This window comes from Acipenser ruthenus, chromosome 14, assembly GCF_902713425.1.
Source record: "Acipenser ruthenus chromosome 14, fAciRut3.2 maternal haplotype, whole genome shotgun sequence".
In the NCBI taxonomy this organism is placed as follows: Eukaryota; Metazoa; Chordata; class Actinopteri; order Acipenseriformes; family Acipenseridae; genus Acipenser; species Acipenser ruthenus.
Window position 1 is genome coordinate 31,808,719 of NC_081202.1, and position 22,897 is coordinate 31,831,615.

At 40.0% G+C, this 22,897-nt stretch overlaps 1 protein-coding gene across 1 annotated transcript; it reads left to right on the forward strand.

Annotated features, from left to right (window-relative positions):
- Window positions 1-373: 373 nt before the first annotated feature.
- Window positions 374-7,989, forward strand: LOC117419478 (troponin I, slow skeletal muscle-like). The gene is made up of 7 exons (XM_034032248.3): window positions 374-526; window positions 1,444-1,485; window positions 2,223-2,354; window positions 3,142-3,231; window positions 3,736-3,912; window positions 4,855-4,952; window positions 7,130-7,989. Exons 1-7 carry the CDS (start codon window positions 374-376, stop codon window positions 7,131-7,133), a joined length of 696 nt encoding a protein of 231 aa, XP_033888139.2. The 3' UTR covers window positions 7,134-7,989.
- Window positions 7,990-22,897: the final 14,908 nt, after the last annotated feature.

Here is a 22,897-nt window from a genome sequence, read left to right on the forward strand (position 1 = left end):
CCTGGTGTTGATGGCTGAAGTGTAGTGCTGGCTCCAGGGATTAGCCTATTTACAGCCTCCTTGGGGCATCAGCACACACAACGGCAGCAATGCTGGCTCCAGGGATCAAGTGCAGCCTCCCTAGCGCCTCAGGGGCAGATTGTTGCAGTGGGGACAGGTTTACGGTTACACTCTGGTGTTTCAGATGTACTTATTAATTAGACATGTTTCTGAAGGGCTCTGGCCACATTGAGGCTTTAAAGTTGTAAATGTAAAACGACGGAAACTGAAAATGATCCACAAAGTGAATCTAAACAACCAAATAGAGTCCTGCTGTCTGAGTGGACAGAGCACTGGCTTGATAGCAGGGAGCAGTTTAAACTGCAGTGATCAGATGGTTCTGTTTTTCTCATTCACTCCACAACAGATTGAGGAGACTGAAGAGACAGTGCAAGAGGAGACGGAGGTTGAGCCCGAACCCCCCAAACCATCCCCCCCGAAGCAGGCAAACCCCATCTCGTCTTCCAAGGCTCAACCTCATGCTAAGGTAAAACAGAAACTACACCACAATACAGGACTCTGCTGCGTAACTTGCTGAGAACCCTGACACAGCTTTGTACTGGAAAAAGTGTTCATGAAATAGCAAAACTGGGATGAATGAACAATTTGCCTGGAGGTAGTGTGTGATACGAGAATGTAATGCCCACCCGCCCAAGCATCCCACCCTGAGAATTCATTTCTAATGTTCACACAGTGCCCCATGCACTATTTTTTATAATCTCTGCTGAGAAGCGAGCGAGAGAAGACAGCAGCTATGTGAGCTACGGTTGGAATTCCTTTCAGTTTGACGGGAGCTCACGCTGGGGTCACTCTGTTGCTGGTGTTAATGAGCGCGTGTTTCCCGTAATAAATTAGTGAATATTTCTTGCCAGCAAGCATTTCATGTTTTTACAATATTCCCTGTGTATGTAAGCACTATCTACCTGTCTTTCTTTCTCCTTATCAAAAAACCCTTCTATCTGTCTGTCAATACTGTATCTAAAGCTATCAGTACTGATTTAAGTTGACAGCACTCTAACCTGGTAACTATCGATATCTGAGTATATCTATAATACATCAGCAGTATGTTTTTTTGTTTGTTTTTTAACCTGTGTGTGTTGTACTCTTTATCGCATGCAGTTATATTACCTGTCCCTAGCTTGTGATGTGGAATCTCTTATAAAACTTTACCATAGTAAAAGCACAGTGAAAACATGGTAAAGCATAAGCATTGTAAAGCCCAGAGAGGTATAGTAGTATTAAACATGGCAAACATGTTAAACTATGATAAATGCAGAGTGTAAACATGGAAAAAGCATGGGGGAAAAATACTGTGCAAAAATACCATGGTTAACTTTTCTATGGGGTATTTCATTCCCAAGTCCTTCCTAAGGGCTGCAGTAATTGTGTTCTCTTTCTCTGCAGCCGAAGTCAAAGATTTCAGCATCCCGCAAGCTTTCTCTTAAGGTACAGTATTATTATTATTATTTATTTCTTAGCAGACGCCCTTATCCAGGGCGACTTACAATTGTTACAAGATATCACATATTTTTTTACATACAATTACCCATTTATACAGTTGGGTTTTTACTGGAGCAATCTAGGTAAAGTACCTTGCTCAAGGGTACAGCAGCAGTGTCCCCCCACCTGGGATTGAACCCACGACCCTCCGGTCAAGAGTCCAGAGCCCTAACCACGACTCCACACTGCTGCACTAAAGTATCATGTTTCATCCCGCTAGACAACTAGGCTGATGAGTTTACATTAGAACCACAAGCGTGTAAACATGTTCTACTGCAAATCAGCAAGACCCACTTGATCTTTGCTCAGAAGTTAATTTCTTTTTTGTGAAAGTAAAATTGATTATAAAACAAAGGCATGCACTCAAAGGTGTGCTCATATGGTCTGTTACTAATTATGCAGCATTATACTCAATAATTGTGCAAGCCAGGGAAACCGAGGGGCCGCATTGTTTTGTGTTGAGTAATGAACACGTTTTATTCCATTTAATTAATACCTAACAATTCAAATTTATTAAAGGCAATTACTCTCAAAGTACAAGCATCGGCACAGCCCTAGTAAAGAGCCTGATGAATCTAGTGGAGTGTAGCTGGAGAGGGGACAGTATCTAGTGTTTCCAGTCCGGAGACACTGCTCCTCAGCCCAGGTGTTGACCCTGTCCCATTCCCTCTGTCTGTCCTCAGATCCTGCTGCTGACCCGAGCGAAGGAGGCTCTGGACAAGGAGAAGCTGGACCGAGACGAGGAGAAGGTCCGGTACCTGGCGGAGCGAGTTCCACCCCTGCAGCTCGCAGGACTTACTCTGGAGCAGCTACAGGTGATCGCCCCCTGCAGGAATTCCTCAAGCATTACACCTGGCTTTGATCGTGGCTAACAACCTGTATAACAGTCTCCCATAGTAACAGCAAAGTGTAATGAAAGCATGGTGAAGCATATAGGCAAACATTGTAAATCACAGAGGTGTGGTAAAGCATAGGCAAGGATTGTAAAGCACAGAGAAATGTTTCCCATAAACAGGGGTTCATTTGTAAACTAAAAGGTATAATGGTATAATTAAGGGAGCTTGATGTTCATGTTAGGATGGCTGTAGTACCCCTTTCATGCACAACATATTGAAAATAGATACATAATAAATGTATTTTTCATTGAACATTTTATCAGTTATTTTCTATTGCTTTATATGGGGAACAAAATGCATCCTCATCAGTGGTGTAGTCCTAAAATACTCATTATCTTAATCAAGAATTATTATACAAATTCACATTATATTTGCATACTGAACTTCTAGTTACACATATAATAGGTAATGCATTTATCTAATTGCTACAAGTATTTCCGCAAAGTGTCTTTCTCCATCTTGTCAGAATGCTTTACTTTATTTAGGTGTCTGTGTGTCCGTGGCTTCGTTTGTGTTTGTGTCCGCAGTCGTAGTCTGTTGCTGTCGTCTTCATCAGCAATTTTAGCTTTCTTAAAGACGTAGTTGGTAATAGAAGAAGTTCTTAATGCTGTTTGCACTACTGACTGAATCAGGAGTGTAGGCTTTGGAAGCTGCTTCTCCTGTACAACTGCTGACCTGTCATGAACTTGCTGTGCTCTGATTACAGAAGCTTTGCACTGAGCTTCACACCAAGATTGAAGTTGTGGACGAGGAGCGCTACGACATCGAGGTTAAAGTCAACAAGAACGCTCGCGAGGTACTGTCATAGAGCAGCGTGCGACTGAACTTCTCACAGCCCCGGCACTGCCGAGGAAACTCATTATCTTACACACTGTCAGCATGTACAGCACTGCTGAGGAAACCCAGTACCTCACACACTGCCCCGGCACTGCCGAGGAAACTCAATATCTCACACACTGTCTTAGCATGTACAGCACTGCTGAGGAAACTCAATATCTCACACACTGTCTTAGCACTGCAGATGAAACTCAGTACCTCACACACAGCCTTAGCAAAACTACAAAGCAGTATGTAATTCAAGCATTCAGCAGGTTTCATTCGACTTTATGAAGCAACATGAGTTAATTCTACAGGGTGATGCAAAACTTTTGGCCTTAGCTGTAGAACCTGTTGTGGTTTAAACATTTAGAATTTGACATGAGTGCGAAATCTACACTCTCAGTGAAATGACTGTATAACTGTCAATGCTGCTGATAGGTTCCAATGGGGACATGACTTCAAATATCATTTATTTCCCTAGATCCATGATCTGAATCTGAAGATCCTGGACATCCGAGGCAAGTTCAAGAGGCCCAACCTGCGACGAGTGCGCGTCTCGGCTGATGCCATCCTGCGCTCGCTGCTGGGCTCCAAGCACAAGGTGTCTCTGGACCTGAGAGCCAACCTCAAGTCAGTGAAGAAGGAGGACACAGAGAAGGTGAGGAGCCCTCTGCATCCAGGATGCTACCAGTCTACTGCTACTAGAAGAGCTGGCCAAGTTAATAAGGAGCTGGCAAAGTTAACAGGGAGCTGACAAAGTTAACAGGGAGCTGACAAAGTTAATAAGGAGCTGACAAAGTTAATAAGGAGCTGGCAAAGTTAACAGGGAGCTGGCAAAGTTAATAATTAGTTAACCCTAACAAATAGAAACCTGGACCAGAGGACAAACAGTGTGGAAATTAAGTGGAGACAGACTTAGGACAGAGGGTAGGAGACATTTCTTTACACAAAGTGTGGTGAGGGGATGGAATGGGTTACATAGGGTTAGCAAACCCCATTTAACCTTTAAGAATGTCTTTCTGCAAGTGGCAGCACATTCACTGTAACAGGGTACCACTGTACTTGTGAAAGGGCTTGCACATTAACCTTTTGCATGTCTTTGAAAGCATGCTGTTTTGTATGTATTGGAGGTGCAAGCTCATTGGCCTCTACCTGAGAGCCAACCTCAAGTCTGTTAAGAAGGAAGACATGGGGAGGTGAGGAGTGCTCTGCAATTAGTATAGGAGCTGACAAAGTTCACCTTAACCAGCACTTTTCTGTGCAGCACAGAAACCAAGACCAAATGTTATCCATGCATTACCAATGGAAAGCAACTGGTGCCAATCTAACAAGGTGGAGGCTGGGTCCGAACCAGCGGCCCCACACACTGCAAGCGAGTGTTTTAACCACAATGCAAAAGAGCCGGGCTTTTAACCTCATCTCACACTGCCTGTTAGACAGCGAGCACATTCACTGTGACAGGTCACCAATGCACTTGTGAGAGGGCTTGCACTTTAAAATCCTTGGCATGTATCTGAAGGGTTGTTTTGGGTGTGTTGGAAGTACTAGCTCTGTGGCCTCTGCAGGTTTCTCAAGCCCTGTCTCTCTGCTCTGGTCCCAGGTGCTCACCACAGAGGTGCAGGACTGGCGTAAGAACGTGGAGGCCATGTCTGGCATGGAGGGCAGGAAGAAGATGTTCGACGCTGCGGGCGCTGGCCAGTATGTATTATAGCAGAACTGATACAACCAGTCTTGAGAGAGATCCTGCACCAAGCACTGTCTGAGTGATTCATGAGAGAGATCTAGCACCAAGCACTGTCTGAGTGATTCATGAGAGAGATCTAGCACCAAGCACTGTCTGAGTGATTCATGAGAGAGATCTAGCACCAAGCACTGTCTGAGTGATTAATGAGAGAGATCTTGAACCAAGCACTGACTGAGTGATCTCATTCTGGAAGCAGTCTTGAATTCATTCAAATCCAACGACAAAATGACACCCATCTGCTCAGCAGATACAGATATTGTGTCTTTGGAAAGTGATTTCTGAATTCAGGTGTTTAATGTATGTGTTTGGTGGCTGCCTCCGATCAAGTTGAGAGTGTATATCTCGCGCAATCTTTGCTGTGTCAGGCTGTCATACAAAGAGTATTTGCACCCAATCTGTACCTGCTAATCAGATTTGGAACTACAATTCAAGACTTCCAATGCAAATATATAGGTTCCGGATTGTACGATCACAGAATTGTGTGCAATTATTTTGTTTGGCTCAGCTCACTGCTACCACCCCTGCGCTGACTCGGGAGGGCGAAAACAAACAAGCATGTCCTCCGAAGCGTGTGCCGTCAGCCGTCTGCTTTTTTACACACTGCAGACTCACCATGCAGCCACCCAGAGCTACAGTGTCGGAGGACAACGCAGCTCTGGGCAGCTTACAGGCAAGCCCGCTTGCGCCCGGCCAGACTACAGGGCCCACTGGTGCGTGGTGAGCCGAGGACACCCTGGCCGACCTAACCCTCCCTCCCCCAGGCGGCGCTCGGCCAATTGTGCGGCGCCCCCTGGGAGCTCCCGTCCTCGGTCGGCAAAGGAATAGCCTGGACTCGAACTCGCGACGTCCAGACTATAGGGCGCATCCTGCACTCTACGCGAGTGCTTTTACTGGATGCGCCACTCGGGAGCCCGCTATAGTTTAAAGGTTTTAATGAAGAGACTTAAGTGGGATAGTAACATCAAAAACAGTTATTTATTTAAAACCGCACACACAAAGTGTCTGGGTTTCCATATAGATTACCATTAGGTATGGTGACATAAGAAATGTTGCAATGGCTTGAATTCGCCAAAGCTATAGCAATACCCTCAGATACCTGTACTGTTTCAATAGAAGTTTACATTCACTTTCATGGCAAATGTAACGTAGAAGTTTAAAACTATCCCGAAGGACTCACGGTAGGAATGCATTCTGGAGGCAGCCATTTCTAGACTTAATATAGGCCTGTGACAGGATGGCAGGCCAGAAGCAGGAAAGAAAACACAGGCAGTACTGCAGGGCAAAAAGACGCGGCGCGCCGTTTAATTAAATACAACAATAAAATAAAAAGTTTAAACACAAAAACACTGCTCACAGAGTAAAATAAATATCGAAACAAAACAAAATCAGGAACACAAAAATCGAAAAACCAATACAGGTCAGGCTGGGCAAATGCCTTCACTGATCCTGTATATGTTTTGTTTTGTTTTGTTTTGTTAATTCTCGCTCTTTCCTCCTCTGAACATCCAACCCCCTCTGAGCCGAGAGTGGGTCTTTTATATTCGTGGCTGGAGCCTTAATTACCTATTAATAAATAACCTTATTAAGGCTCCAGACACGTTCCCACGAGAGTTTTAGGGAAGGGGTTTTAACCCCATACCCACCTACTACACATTACAAGACCGGCTCTCTCGCCGGTCTAAAACAGCAAATAATGCTCGACCGCCCGCACATAAACACAATAATGATTAGGATGGACGGCTTTGTCCGCCCGCATACAAATACAATAACAATAAAAATAATTCAAAACATACATATATACAAATAATAATACAGGGGCGGGGTGAACCCTGTCACAAGGCCTAATCTAGGCAATTAGTAACTGCTGATCAGACCTACGACGTGTGTTCATTGGCCATCATTACTGTATTGAAAGTCATCATTACTGTATTGAAAGTCATCATTACTGTATTGAAAGTCATCATTACTGTATTTAAAGTCATCATTACTGTATTGAAAGTTGTGACTGTATAAGTGTGACTGTATAAGCTGACTGGTGAGGCTCTAACAGGATGACTGACTTTATCGACAGTGTAAAGAGCCATCGCCCGTTCCTCCTCGTTTTTCATCAATGTGTTCCTCTTATTTTCAGATAATCTGTGTGAGATACTTGAACTGTTCCGACTGCCTCTCCACGCCTCCGTTTGCCTCCTTCTCTGTAACTAGATTCCTCCATGCTTGAACTGTGCAGAACGAAGCGCAGCTCCACAGACTGACAGATGAAGCACATTTCTTCGGTTGAAAATCATATATGTTGCCAGCATGTATACATGAGCAGTGCATTCTAGTGTTATCCAGGCACTGCAGTACAGCGTCTGAAGTGCAAGCTTGTGTGTGTGTGTGTGTGTGTGTGTGTGTGTGTGTGTGTGTATCAGTGTGTGTGAACGGCATCCTGTGGATTGACAGACAGCACATGCGCAACCGGTAAAGCAATGCTTTAAAATCCTATTTTTTTTTTTAAACCAGCATTAGGAACACTATCATTGCCCACCTGCCCTTTAAGGAGTGGTAAGCAAGGTTTTAAAATCAATTTTCTTGCCTCTTGTTAGCACCAGCAACATTACCACTGATCCACTTTAAATGAGTGCTTACCAAGGTTTTAAAATCAAAGTTTTCTAATTAAAAACGGATACACTGACATAATATAATTTAAAATAAAACAGCTACATTTTACTAATAATTTGTTCTGATTTCCATTTACTAAAACTATAGGACTTTCGCGCGTGTTTCTGTACAATGCAAGCACTGAGTTTAATAAAGCATGCTTCGTGTGAAACAAAAGCAGCAATTATTTAACTTCAGTGTTACCTATAGCACTTAACCTTATATATATATATATAAATATATATATATAACTATATATAGTAAAACTGTAACTCTTTTATCTACTTTTTATGTACTTTTTAAATGCTTAATTTGTTCTTCTATAACAATAAATCTTTACAAAAAATGTTTCTGTATTTTTTTTACTTTTTATTGCCATTTGTAACCCCCTTAGAATAAAGTGTTTGTTGCTATATATATTATTATTATTATTATTATTATTATTATTATTATTATTATTATTATTATTTATTTCTTAGCAGACTTACAATCAAATACTTAAAAGCAAATACATTTCAAGTGTTACAATACAAGTAATACAATAAGAGCAAGAAATACAATGACTTTTTTTCAAGCAAAGTACAAGTGTGACAAAACACAATTCAATAATACAGCAGATAATAGTGATAGTTACATCAGGATATGATTAAATACAAAGTACTACAGGTTAAACACTTGGCAGATTACAGTATTCTGAAGTACAGGATTAAATGCAGTAAAATAGGGGGCAGATAAGAGCAAAATAAAGCACATTTACATGAAGGGTGATAGTGTCCCAGGATACAAACAGAGGAGTTCTACAGGTGCTGTTTGAAGAGGTGAGTCTTAAGGAGGCGCCGGAATGTGGTCAGGGACTGGGCAGTCCTGACATCTGTAGGAAGGTCATTCCACCACTGCGGAGCAAGGGTGGAGAAGGAGCGGGCTCTGGAGGCAGGGGAGCGTAGCGGAGGTAGAGCTAGTCTTCTAGTGCAGGCGGAGCGGAGAGGTCGAGTGGGGGTGTAGGGAGAGATGAGGGTCTGGAGGTAGCTGGGTGCAGTCTGGTCAAGGCATCTGTAGGCTAGTACAAGAGTCTTGAACTGGATGCGAGCGGTTATCGGGAGCCAGTGGAGCGAGCGGAGTAGCGTGGGCGAAGCGAGGCAGAGAGAACACCAGGCGGGCAGCAGAGTTATATATATACATACAATGGTGGGGACTTCCATTCACTTTATGTGTCTCAAATGTGCAGCTTCGAGAGAAACACGTTATAGTAAGTATGTTTTTTTCATTTTAAAACAACATACAGTATGCTACTACACCAGGTTTATTAATTCTGTTTGCAAGCCATGCTTTCAGTTAGTGTTGCACTTCCTTGGCCACCTGGAGAGTGAACTGTCCTCACCCCATTCAACACCTTTCCTGTCATTAACCAATCAGCTGCTTCCCCTGGTGACTGGCATGCTTTGCAGCCAGTAACAGGACACCAAAGTTGGAATGATCTAGATCAGTGGTTCTTAACCCCTGGTCCTGGGGACCCACTGTGTCTGTTGGTTTTCATTCCAACTGAGCACTCAATTACTTAACTAGACCCTTAATTGAACTGATAATGTGCTTAATTAGACCTTTTTAAACAGTTGCAGATTCTAAGTTACTTATAAAATGTTACAGCTAACTTGAAATATGCAACAGTTAAGAGCTGAAACACTTAAAAAAAAGGTCTAATTAAGCACATTAGCAGTTAAATTAAAGGTTTTGTTAAGTAATTGAGAGCTCAGTTGGAATGAAAACCAGCAGACACAGTGGGTCCCCAGGACAAGTTTGGGAATCACTGACCTAGAAAGTAAAACAGCAACAGGCGTTCTGACAATAAGGCATGGAAAATGAGAACTTTGTTTAAACTCGCACCAGCTATCATGACATCACACATAATGTTATGGGCAGCAATAGGGAATCCATAATGTTCAGGTAGTGTGTCGAATTTCACCCTTCAGAGGAATAAGAGGACTCGGCCATACCAGCATAGCGCATTCAAACAATGCAGGAACAGCACCCACGTTGCCATCAGCCAGTAGGTGGGGCTGACCAGGAAATACATCTGCATTTCTACTGTGTCATCACTAGATGTCACTATTTCACCAGCATTGGGTTTGTACTGGTCCTCTACCCACTCCTACACTTTAACAAGCAGAGAGATTTGGGAGGTACAAGTGCAGAATGCATTTATATTTGCACGGGTTGGACCATAGAATGGAAATTTAATTTTTTGGGTGAATTTCCACTACGAACCCTGTACAACGAATGAAATATCACGACTCTTGAACATAAGTACATAATTTTGATATTTTATTTAACATCTTGTAATCAAAGAAACTACAAAATGATATCGCAAAAGTCTACCAGAAGCCTTAATAGTAGTACAGTATTTCATGTTAGTTTTCGGAGTGTCACATTTTTCATATTTTGTCAGTTAATCGGTATATTGAAAACTACAAAGCGGTATGTAATTCAATATGTTAACGTAACATTATTCAGCAGGTTTCATTCGATAGGGTGGTGCAAAACTTTTGGCCATAACTGTGCAGGTATTTAAACTACGGAACCTCCACGTCAGTGGGATCAGATTTTGAGTCCACTGTCTGAGGATCTGCTTAAAAATCAAATTGCATTCGTTGTACACAAGCAGTCCATTTTAATATAACAAGGTCACAGACAGAGAACAGTGGGGCACCGCTGAGTTTATTTTAATCGTATGCAAGCATAATTGATAGATGTGGACCCTCTTCAAGTTCTTGCACACTAGCTCCATAAATATAGGTGCTTAAAATACAAAGCAGTGATGTGACAATGAGTCATTGTTAAAGGCTGCCTGCGTCTTCATTCAGTAGATCATGCAAAGGGTTTATTAAGAGACTGGTGACGTATTACTAGCTTACTGCACATGTCTGCTTTATTATAGGTGTAGTATCAAATTCAGATCCACATGAAATTCAGCGCCCCGTTTGCCACAACACGTGCCCGCTCATTTAATCAAAGCGCGTTCCAGGCGATTTTGAATCTTCTGCGGATACGCGCAGAGCTTGTCATTCATGTTAAGCTTCCTTGAACTCCATACACTTTTAATGATTCAGCAAAAATAAACAACGTAACATAATATATATATATATATATATATATATATATATATATATATATATATATATATATATATATATACAGCTCTGGAAAAAATTAAGAGACCACTGCAAAATTATCAGTTTCTCTGGTTTTACTATTTATAGGTATGTGTTTGGGTAAAATGAACATTTTTGTTTTATTCTATAAACTACTGACAACATTTCTCCCAAATTCCAAATAAAAATATTGTCATTTAGAGCATTTATTTGCAGAAACTGACAACTGGTCAAAATAACAAAAAAGATGCAGTGTTGTCAGACCTCGAATAATGCAAAGAAAATAAGTTCATATTCATTTTTAAACAACACAATACTAATGTTTTAACTTAGGAAGAGTTCAGAAATCAATATTTGGTGGAATAACCCTGATTTTCAAGCACAGCTTTCATGCGTCTTGGCATGCTCTCCACCAGTCTTTCACATTGATGTTAGGTGACTTTATGCCACTCCTGGCGTAAAAATTCAAGCAGCTCGGCTTTGTTTGATGGCTTGTGACCATCCATCTTCCTCTTGATCACATTCCAGAGGTTTTCAATGGGGTTCAGGTCTGGAGATTGGGCTGGCCATGACAGGGTCTTGATCTGGTGGTCCTCCATCCACACCTTGATTGACCTGGCTGTGTGGCATGGAGAATTGTCCTGCTGGAAAAACCAATCCTCAGAGTTGGGGAACATTGTCAGAGCAGAAGGAAGCATGTTTTCTTCCAGGACAACCTTGTACTTGGCTTGATTCATGCGTCCTTCACAAAGTCAAATCTGCCTGATTCCAGCCTTGCTGAAGCACCCCCAGATGAGTCCAATTTTCAGCTTTGCCCAACACCTGGTCATCTAATGGTTAGACGGAGACCTGGAGAGGCCTACAAGCCACAGTGTCTCGCACCCACTGTGAAATGTGGTGGAGGATCGGTGATGATCTGGGGGTGCTTCAGCAAGGCTGGAATCGGGCAGATTTGGCATGAATCAAGCCAAGTACAAGGTTGTCCTGGAAGAAAACTTGCTTCCTTCTGCTCTGACAATGTTCCCCAACTCTGAGGATTGGTTTTTCCAGCAGGACAATGCTCCATGCCACACAGCCAGGTCAATCAAGGTGTGGATGGAGGACCACCAGATCAAGACCCTGTCATGGCCAGCCCAATCTCCAGACCTGAACCCCATTGAAAACCTCTGGAATGTGATCAAGAGGAAGATGGATGGTCACAAGCCATCAAACAAAGCTGAGCTGCTTGAATTTTTGCGCCAGGAGTGGCATAAAGTCACCCAACATCAATGTGAAAGACTGGTGGAGAGCATGCCAAGACGCATGAAAGCTGTGCTTGAAAATCAGGGTTATTCCACCAAATATTGATTTCTGAACTCTTCCTAAGTTAAAACATTAGTATTGTGTTGCTTAAAAATGAATATGAACTTATTTTCTTTGCATTATTCGAGATCTGACAACACTGCATCTTTTTTGTTATTTTGACCAGTTGTCAGTTTCTGCAAATAAATGCTCTAAATGACAATATTTTTATTTGGAATTTGGGAGAAATGTTGTCAGTAGTTTATAGAATAAAACAAAAATGTTCATTTTACCCAAACACATACCTATAAATAGTAAAACCAGAGAAACTGATAATTTTGCAGTGGTCTCTTAATTTATTCCAGAGCTGTATATATATATATATATATATATATATATATATATATATATATATATATATATATATATATATATATATATATAGTTGAAATGTAATATCTATGTTTTCTAAATAAACAGCACCTATAAACATGCGTTGCCCATAATGTGACTCTTATATTAAGAAAACAAGGGAAACCGTATTTCATGGAGAACTGAATTTGATACTACACCGGGCTTACCGGTATAAATCAACAAGGAGACTTATTCCAGTTTGGAATTATTACCCTTTCTCAGCACATTCAAATACATCGTCTCTGAGGCTCAACGAAGTGCCAATCCGAGTGGACCCGTTTGTGCGTCTGACTTAACAATTTTAACTTGTACAATACTTAAAGCGATGCCACATAACGAGTACTGTAAAACATGAACTGTTTGCTGGCAAGAAATATCCACAGATTTTGCTTTTGTTACCATTAGAAAAATACAATGTGTTATGTACAGTGTAAAAAATAAAACGACAAAAAAACAAAGACAATGGTCACAAAAATGTATTCATTATATAGCTGGCTACAGTGGTCTCAGTTCAGTTTGGTTCGGTTCGTTTGCCAATCTAACTTTGATGTTCACACTGTTCTCCAAACGAAACGGACCGTACTGAGTACGAAAAAAAGCTCCAGTGTGAACAGGCCCAGTTGTTGTATAAAACTGCTAGTTCATGTAGAAAGTATCTGATTTTGTGTCCCTTCATAATTTAATTGTAATAAAAATGTTCAGTTTTAAACCTAATTTCTGAAGTTTAAATGTTCAGTGTCAAATTTAATCAGTGTTCAATCTATGTTTACTTTTATTATTGGCTCTCTCAGCTTGGTGGTCTGGTACAACGGTGTTTTCATGTGCTATGATCCGGTTTGGTCTCTTGACCTTAGACTTCCAGCTTTGTATGTTGTTGTGTAATCCCTTATTTTACTATATAAGTCGTTGCAGTATTTTGGTGTTTTACCACTCCATGTTAGGTAACTGCACCGTAACTTTTTTTTTAAATGTTTTATTTAATTTACCACTACAGTGACAAAGCATTTGTACCATTATAGGTACAGCGACAAGGCTCCAAATTTCACTATGTTCTTTAAGTACAGGCATTTTAATTGGTAGTAAACACAAAGCATGTTTCAAAAATGGTCATAGCTGGTAAGTTGTTTAGTCATTTTGACCAATATGTATTTTTTTTATTTCTTCACTTAGTTCATGCAGTGTTATGCGCCTCTCTGTGTGTGCTTTTGTCAATACAAGCTTAAGAACTAATGGAATTATACCCTCTAAAAAGTCATGCATCAAATCAGGAGGAAAAGCTGTCGTACTATCAAAATAATTTAATTCTTCAAAAGGACAACGGCTTCGTACACCATAGATTGCAGAATTCTCAGGATTTTCTCTCATGGATTGCAGGTGGTATTTGTGAACTTCTGAAGTTCTTAATTGGAACTGATCCTCTGAAAACTTTTCTTTTATATCCCCATAAGTAGCCATGCACTGTCTACCGATACAGCCTGTACTAAATGACATGGTAAACCCACCAATCAAGTGTGCTGAGAGGTTGTCTCCAGATATTGCTGCTATTGCAGCCTGTATTTTATAGTCAATTCCATTCACTGTCACAGTAACACCATTAGATGTAAGCTCTTGCAGATCTTTAAGCATTGGCTGTAAAAATGCTATCCAAGTCACACTGCTACACACATTTGTACCGAACTAATAGAGCAAGATGAATATGTTTGAGCTGAGATCTGTACCTACTGTGTACATTCCCTACAGTATAGTAGATGGCGCACAATTTATGCTTGTTTTTTTTAGACCCCAGTGGGTTCACTACCTCAAATTCATCTTGATAGAAATGCAAACGTAATGCATTTGGGTCTGCTGAAAAGACAGGGTGTTCTCTGAAATGAATCCCATCACAGTACTCAGTTAACATACGATCATTCCTTTCTAAAACTGCCATAGCTTGAACATGATGCCAAATGTCCTCATGACTACAATACTTTCTCAGAACATCTCCAATGGGAATGTATGAGTATGTTCCCCCTTGTTCACCATTTTCATTTCAGAGAACATACTGTACAGGTTCTGTCATATCAAGTTTTGATTTACAGTATTCTTTTAACATGTGCTGAGAACTAATTACTTCTGCAGCCTCAGAAAAAAAGTTAGGTGTCTGAACCAACTGTTCAAGTTCAGGACATTCTGAAATACTGAAACCACTCTATTGGAGATGATACACAATTAATGCGTCATAGTTCTCTTTGAAAAATGTGAACAGGAAATTTACATTGTCAAGAATGTCCTGCTGAACAGACTGTGTAAGAAGGTTCTTTTCTCTGCACTTCAGGATAAAGCTATATACATTTTCTCTGAAATTTTCCATCAACTGACCTAAACTCAAAGGGGGACTATGAACATCCTCTTCATTAACATGCTCATATTCCTCCTGACTGATGACTTCTTGAACTACATTTCCATGGGTACACTGTTGTACATGTCGTCTATGTTTTCGATAAACATGTCGTCTGTAGGATTCATATTTAAAGAAAGTGCGCTGACAGTTGTTTAGGCCACACATTATAGTAAAATTTGGTTCATGGGCATGGATTAAGCCAACATGTTGTATTAATATAACCAATGCATAAGTACTACGTGCACATTTTGGGCAATGGTAACGTGTTCTGAAAGACATTGTTGGTGAAAATTACATTTAATTAAGGAGGTTAATAATTCGTGCCAGTGTTGTCGGTAGTGGTTTGTCCTGATCTAGTTTCAACTGTAGAACATACCGTTGTAGGAAAGTCATAGTGTTCTTGAGATGTGATGGTGTGACGGTGCAGTGCGTGTGGAGGTGGAACACACGTCACAGAGTCACTTTATAGAGGTGTGAGGTGGTGAAAAGAGAATTTGATGGATACCTATTAAAATGCATTTTAAAAAAAAGATGCGTTTTTTGAAAAAGAAAATGTTAAACACCATACGATATCTAAGTAGTCTTTAGAAATGTCTAATATTTCAACACCGTCTGCAAACCCTTTGTGTAATGTAAGTGATCCAATTCTTAATAAATAAGTGATTACAAACACCAGTATATTAATTAAATACATTAGGAAATACATTGTGTACTACATTTTCCCCTTAAAAACATGTTTTAACTCTGCTGTTAGCTGAAAAAAAAACCAATTTAGTTCATAAAAATATACTTTACATTGTGTATTGTGCCATTGCTTCTTGTAAAACCCTTATAATCTTGTGTTGATCCTTGGGGTCATGCCTCCTTGCTGTCCAGTTTAGCCTGTATATCTTTTGGAAATACTGATAATGTAAATACAGCAGGCTAAATCAATGTTCTCCCTCTGCAAACAAGTGCTAGCATAAATAGCATAATTTAAAAAATGTGCGGTTTTCCACTAATTGTTCTACTGCAGCTGGACTCAAACATTAAAGGGACACACGCGGCAGTCCTTAACTGCACGTTATGGGGGAACGTGTTCAAACCGAGTATACGCGCGTCCATAACTACACGTTATGAGGAAATACGTTCAGTTTGTGAGTGTCAGCGACAGAAAGTGCAAACGCAATACCTTGATAACCAGAAATCAATATTTTGGAGATGATTATTGGTTGGGCCAGTGTCCCTGCCTGCCCCCCCTTATGCACGCCCCTGTACCTGTGTATATGACGTATGTTCTCTGTCGTTGTCTGGTGCTGTTCCTGCTTGCCTTAGATTATTCACCAGATTTACTATTCCAGCAAAGATACCCTGCTTATGAAAACACGCTTAATTTCTGAAGAAATCACCACTACGTGAGCGCAGCTGTAATTTATGTCATGACATTATCCATTTAATAACTACCGGGAGCAGTTACCACGGTTATAGAAACGATGCTACTTTTTTAAATTAAGAAACAATTTAAGACGACATACAAGCACCGAAATGAAACATTCAAGCTGTTTGTTTCCTGCTTGGTAAATTTATCTAGTTTTCTGTCACGCTGGAGTAAAGGGCTTTGAGGATTTAGCCCAATGTGCTTGTTATTTATACCGTACCGTATAAAACGATGTCCTTTTAAAATTATGGGACTGGTATAACTGTCTGAATGACTTTGCAATAAGCTCCCTGTCTATTTTAAAATCGCAGTGCAGGAAGACATAAACAATATGCCGTATACTGTACACCAAGCATGACCTGACGATGCTTTTAGTATGGTAGGATGGTTTGAACGTGATGCAATTATAAGTGTCCCATACTAACTTAATCTGACCACATTGTGGTATGGTGTAGTATACTATGATTGCACACAGGCAGTACTACAACATAGTTAATTGTACTTTGCATAACACCTGAAGTACAGTATACCTAATGTAGTCCCTTGTGGCTTAACCATACTAAAAGTCTAGCTAAGTGTAATAAAGCACAGTGAAAGCATGGTTAAGCATTGTAAAGAATAGCGAGGTATGGTAAAGCATATAAATAAATCAGGGTAAACTATGGTAAATGCATAGTATAACCATGGGAAAAGCATGGGGGAAAACAGGAGACACGGAGGTTGTAATCCATGCAGACAATGCTGGAGTGATGTGGCCACAATCTGCTGAGCAATGAGATCAAACCAGGTGATTGGCTATAATAGACAAATAATTAGCGCCACAGCACCGTCAGCAGGGTCTTGTGCCACCATGGGCTGGCACTGCAGGACAGCACTGGTTTGATGTGGCTGCTGCAGGGGGAACTGAAGAGTACGAAACTGATTCCATAACTCTTGTCTGTTGTGCGCTTCCATTCGTTACATAGGGTTTGTATTGTAGAAGTCGTCTTGGGAGTGGATATTTACTCAACATTCCCATGTCCATTCTTTGGTACAACCCCGGGGAATATAGTGTGACGCACTGGGTTCAATTTTCAAAGCTTTTTACAGTAGCACAATTTTCATCTGAAAGGAAAGAAAAAACAACAACATGGTTAACACTTTACATTAAATGTCTCTAATTACTTTGTTTTTACATAATAACTACATGTGTACTTACACGTAATTACAATGTTATTATGCATAGTTACAATGTAAATCTTTTTGTACGATAATCCTAATCCTAAACTAACCCTAACCCTAGCTAGATCAGACAAAGTCTCTTTATGGATATAACAGCCATTGCCATCTAGTGATCTGCCACTTTGGATCAGGTTTGGTTTTGCTGGCAATACACCAGCTGTGCACTAGATGGCACTGGTGCTTACTAATATAAAGTCACTGATCTAGCCCACATTATACTAGTCTATGGCAGCCAACTAGACCTGAAGAGCAGTTATACTGATAGTCAAAGCACCTTAACACAGACTCATCAAAAAATAGAAGAAAAAAAATTCCAATATTCCACTCTGAATGGTTTCGAGCATCATAAAAACATGAAATGTGAAAGGTGACCATGTAATGTGAAGCTCCAGTAGTTACTCTGGACCTGTCTTCAGGAATGAGGTTTGACCATGTTAATAGATCTAGTAAGCCTGGTGTTTCGAATGGTAGAAATGCACTTCAGGTTGTGTTTTCCATTGTCCCACGCCAGCTCTAATAAACACCAACTTCTATATTAGGAAAGTCAATGCTGAGCTGGTGCGGGGGCATGTTGTGCAGGGGTTACAGTAGTGCGGATGTTATGTACTCAATGTCAGGGCAAGGCTTGTCACAGGCAGGGGCTATTTTAGTGAACCATTCACGTGAGAGGCACAGCGGGAACCGAAACAATAAATCTGAGTGACCCCCTTCCTCCATCCTCACTGCAACAGGCTCTTTCATTGTCCTTTCCTCATCAAACGGTAAGCCACAGTAAACAGCGAGCAAACTAACTCAGAAAATCACTAAACAAGGCTTCTTTAAAGGTTAAAATATTATGTCATAGGTTGGCTCCTTCTTCTTGTATATTTCTTGTTTTTGTATTGATATTATATTGTTTGCAATGTGCTTTCTCTTAATATTGTATTTTTGTGATCTGATATTTATTTTTTTCTGATGGTAGAACATTAAAAAATTGTGGTTTTGTCATTTTAATATTCAGCAGCTGAGAATAAATAATGGTAAAAAACTAACAATTAGGGGTTGGGCAGAATTAAAAATCAATTAAGGCATCTTGTTTGGCAATACAGAATGCGGCTGTCAGGTTTTGTTGAAATCCAAGTATAACTTGGACACATTTATATAATTAAGGTAAGTTAGAAACCAACTATTTCTTTTTTATGAATGGCTCAACGTTTAGTCATAGTAGTACACTTAATTCAAGCGTGAACACGTTTAAACCCGACACCTGGTGGGAGCCCATGTGGAATAGAACTCAGCCCCCCTGATTGTTTCATCAGCATATAGGCGTGATTGATACTGCGTGGATCAGCTTGTAAAACTACACCGAACCAGATGGATAAGGTGTGGAGCTACCCACCACCCAGGCCATTGAGCGCAGCGAAAACTCTGAGGAAAAAACTACAGAAACACCCAAGTACAAATCCACCTGTTTGAGGGGGACGCCAGCATCCCAGCAATGCCTAGTCCTGCGTATGAGAGCTTGGAGAGGCGGCCATAGGAACGCAGCCTGTCTCTGATTTACAGGAGCCCCTTTCTAGCATTCACCTGCTCTACAGCAGTGAAGACACGGTACAGATACTGAGACCACTGTGACTGTGTTATACAGCAATGAATCCGAGCAGAACACTTTACAGGGTATTGAGAGTTAGATGTGATTCCTTTGGAAGATACAGTTTTATTTATTTCGGTCACTTTTTGTTTTAAGGGGAGGGAGGGCACAGTTTTGAATTTATTAACTGTTAATAAACATCTTACTAGCATGTTAACAAATATTGTGCATTGCTTGGTTAATATAAACTTATATAATATTAGTATAAACTAATACAAAAAAAGGCCATAAATCATTAAAACAGTGAAATTATTTCACTTTTAAAGATGTTATCACTGTAATATGAGATCAGGATTTATTTTATTATGTTTTTTTAAATCATTAATAAATAGGTTTTATATATTAATTATCTGTTAACACAAAATGAACACCATTTGCTAAAGTGTTAGTAAGCAAGCTGATTATTAACAATAAACTAAACACATTCTCTATTGAATTATCAATAAATAATAATTTGAGAGTAAGACATATATTTTCACAAGCTTTAATGCAGGTAAAGCCTATTTTTCCTGCCACAATCTGTAAATTCACTTCCTTCCTGTGTAACAGCTACTAGGTCCCCCCTGAGACCTGCAGTGCCGTTCTATAGACTGCACAGCCCAGAAGAAACTAGGGGAAGTCAGGCGGGGGGCCCCATTACCTGTGACACAGGAGGTGAACTTGTATGAGTGGGCTTTGTCTGAGTCAAAGTAAAATTTGGATTTTAACCTCAATATTGAGAAAGAAACAAACACATTGTAGGAAGAGAGAGATATTTCACCTCTAAGTATTGTTGGGTAAAGTACATTTCTAGTTTTGTCATTTTGGTTTCAGAAATAAAAGATTCAGTTTATGCTTAGGTGTACTGTATAATGCTTTGATAACAGAGTATATTTGTATAAAAATGCTGGACCGGCATTTGAACTAACAGACAATTCAAAATTGTATTTATATTGTATTAATATGAATGTTTTTTTCGCTCTTTTAGCGCTCCAAACACAACACAACAATGTCTGAAAGGTAAGTTGAATGCCTTTTCATTCTATAAGTATTTATTTATGTTATATAGGTCTATATTTTTATAATCTTTCCCTGCATATTAATTATTTTTCTTCCTTCTCCTCCTTCTCCATGTTGTGTAACAGCGGACAGGTAAGTGAACTGAATGTTTCCTACGGTAAATATGGGATTTCAATACAGTTTAAAATGTGTATTTTAAAAAAAAAGAATGTAAGAAGGTTGTTAAACAAAAACACTGAGGATTTACCTCAGTGTAGTCTTTAAAAATATTTTTTGTCCCTACAGCAAAAAAAGGACTGTCAACAAAGTCCTACAGCTAGAAAGCACATATGCTAAGCAATGAAGGAAAGTTCTAAGCATTCAGTTAGGAACTATCTTTCAGTGTGAAACGGAACCTGGTTGTGGGACACAAAGACTTTAGTCCTACATTACAGTACTTGAATGCCCAGTCAGTCCAATGTTCTAACCCAGAGCACAAAGACAGCTGACGACTGCTTAACAAAAATACACTTGGCTCTTATTTGTCGGTCCTTGATTTTTACTATTAAGCAAACAAAGCTAAAAGTTGTTTTTTTTAATTGCCCATGTGGTTATAACATTACAATAACATATTATCTATGTAAGTATTGTAAAGAGCATAACATACTGATTTTGGAGGGTTGAAGACAACACATTAAATTATATTTAAATTATTATAAATCGTCTAATTAAGCAAAGTCGAATTGAATTGGCTCACAGCCCCAATTATCTCCATCAGCGCTTACAGAATCCTCTCTGACAACAGCTACACTCCAACGACAACGTCCTGTCCTACAATAAAAATAGACCCAGCGTTAGGCTTAATAATAGCGGCAGGTTCACATGACAAATAGTTTGACAAGTTATCATCTGTTGCTAAAGTTCGTGGTGATTACGATACTTGATTAACAGCCTGCCGCGGTACTAAGAACACAGTATTTAAACGAGATGCCTGTGCAGGCTGAACGAATTACTGAGCTGTTCAGATGAGCAGATGAAACGAGAAATCCCCCAAACCGAGGCTCACTGAGAAAATTATTGATAGAGAGAGGGGGGAGGTAGATGCCATACTGTTAATATCATACTGTTCATTGTGTAGATAGATGCCATACTGTTAATATCATACTGTTCATTGTGTAGTTATTTTGACAAGCCAATGAATTGCTCACCCTAAAAGCCCCCCCACCCCCCCACCCCCGTTAATATGCGCTGGCTCCAAATTTACCAAAAGGACCGCGTGCTTCTAGTCTCTCAGGCGTTTGCTGCAGTCAGTTTCTGACGCGAGTCAGGCACATTGTCACATGCTTTAACTTGGCGCTGGGAATTCTGCTCACAGCGTTAAAGAATGCACTTTCAAAGTATGTGTCACATTTCATGACACTGGCCTCTATACTCAAAAGTGTCGGTACCAAAATGTATTAATAAGGAACGTTTACGGCACGTTTAAAGAATATGTGCCACACTCAAAACACTCCTTCCCACATTCTGGCTATGAGGAAACAAATACAGCTGTTTTTCACAATTCCGACGATTGACAAAATTCTGACTCTGGCTTGTTATCTCCTCATTAATTGGTGATTTGTGAGTTCGAAGTGGTTATATTAGGTTATACCCCCCTCTTTGCAGAAACACAAAAGATTTTACTGAGCAAGCCGTACCCCACAATCAGCAGCACCCCAAAATGCAGCCCATTATAACCAATAGAGAATGCATGGGGGCACGTTTTGATGCCCAATTTACCCACCTTAGACGCCTTGCTCACTAAATATCGAGGTTATCATCTGCTCTTTGCAAAAACACTAACGATTTTAATTAGCAAGCCGTCTAAGGGGGGTAAATGGGGCATCAAAAGACGTGCCCCATGCGTTCTGTATTGGTTATAATGGGCTACACTTTGGGGTGCTGCTGCTCGTGGGGTACGGCTTGCTCACTAAAATTGTCATTGTTTTTTGCAAAGAGGAGACGATAACCTATCTAGGGATACCTCAAAATTTAGTGAGCAAGACGTCTAAGGGGGTAAATGGGGCAAAACAAGCGGGTAATATAGGGTACCGCTATGCTGCTGTTACAGATTTGTTATTAATATTTTCGTTTTTTTTTTTTTTAAAGAAGGAGCGATTATTTTTTAAATAGTAGCAATATACTAATTGAGCAAGATGTAAGCGAGTTAAAACACACAGAAAAAGAACACGCTGCGTTGTGAACTACATCGCAAATAAGGAACCGGGAATAAGTAACCAACTTCCAGGTGGTCCGACAGGTTTGGTCTGCCAACTGGTATTTTGTCCCCGTAAACAAGGATTTGTCCCGTGCGCTCGTGTTGTAGCAGGTAATGCTACCACCATTGCTGTTATTAAAGGGCCAAGCAAAGTAGTCGCTGTCTGGAAAAATGATTATTAATATTTTATGTTATTATTATTATTATTTATTTCTTAGCAGACTCCCTTATCCAGGGCGACTTACAGTCGTAAACAAAAATACATTTAAAAAATAACAGTACAAGTATTAATACAATTAAGAACAAGATAAAATACAATGACTTCGGTTTATGTGTACTTATTTACTGCATTTACTTGTTTGAATGACTAGCAAAGCCAAACATTACTGATGTATGAAAATAATAATGATTTTGGGGGATTTTATGCAACAGCATGGTCTTTTCAAATAGCCAAAGGAGATATTTTATGTCATTCCCCGTGTCCTGTATCAAGTAACATTTGCGTTACTTCATAAGGCAGTCAATGCTATAA

Coding starts and splice junctions, on each gene's coding strand:
- LOC117419478 (XM_034032248.3), top strand. CDS start 374: ATGGTTCTGTTTTTCTCATTCACTCCACAACAGATTGAGGAGACTGAA. Junction 1,486..2,222: donor CCCGCAAGCTTTCTCTTAAG/GTACAGTATTAT, acceptor GTCTGTCCTCAG/ATCCTGCTGCTGACCCGAGC. Junction 3,913..4,854: donor AGAAGGAGGACACAGAGAAG/GTGAGGAGCCCT, acceptor CTCTGGTCCCAG/GTGCTCACCACAGAGGTGCA.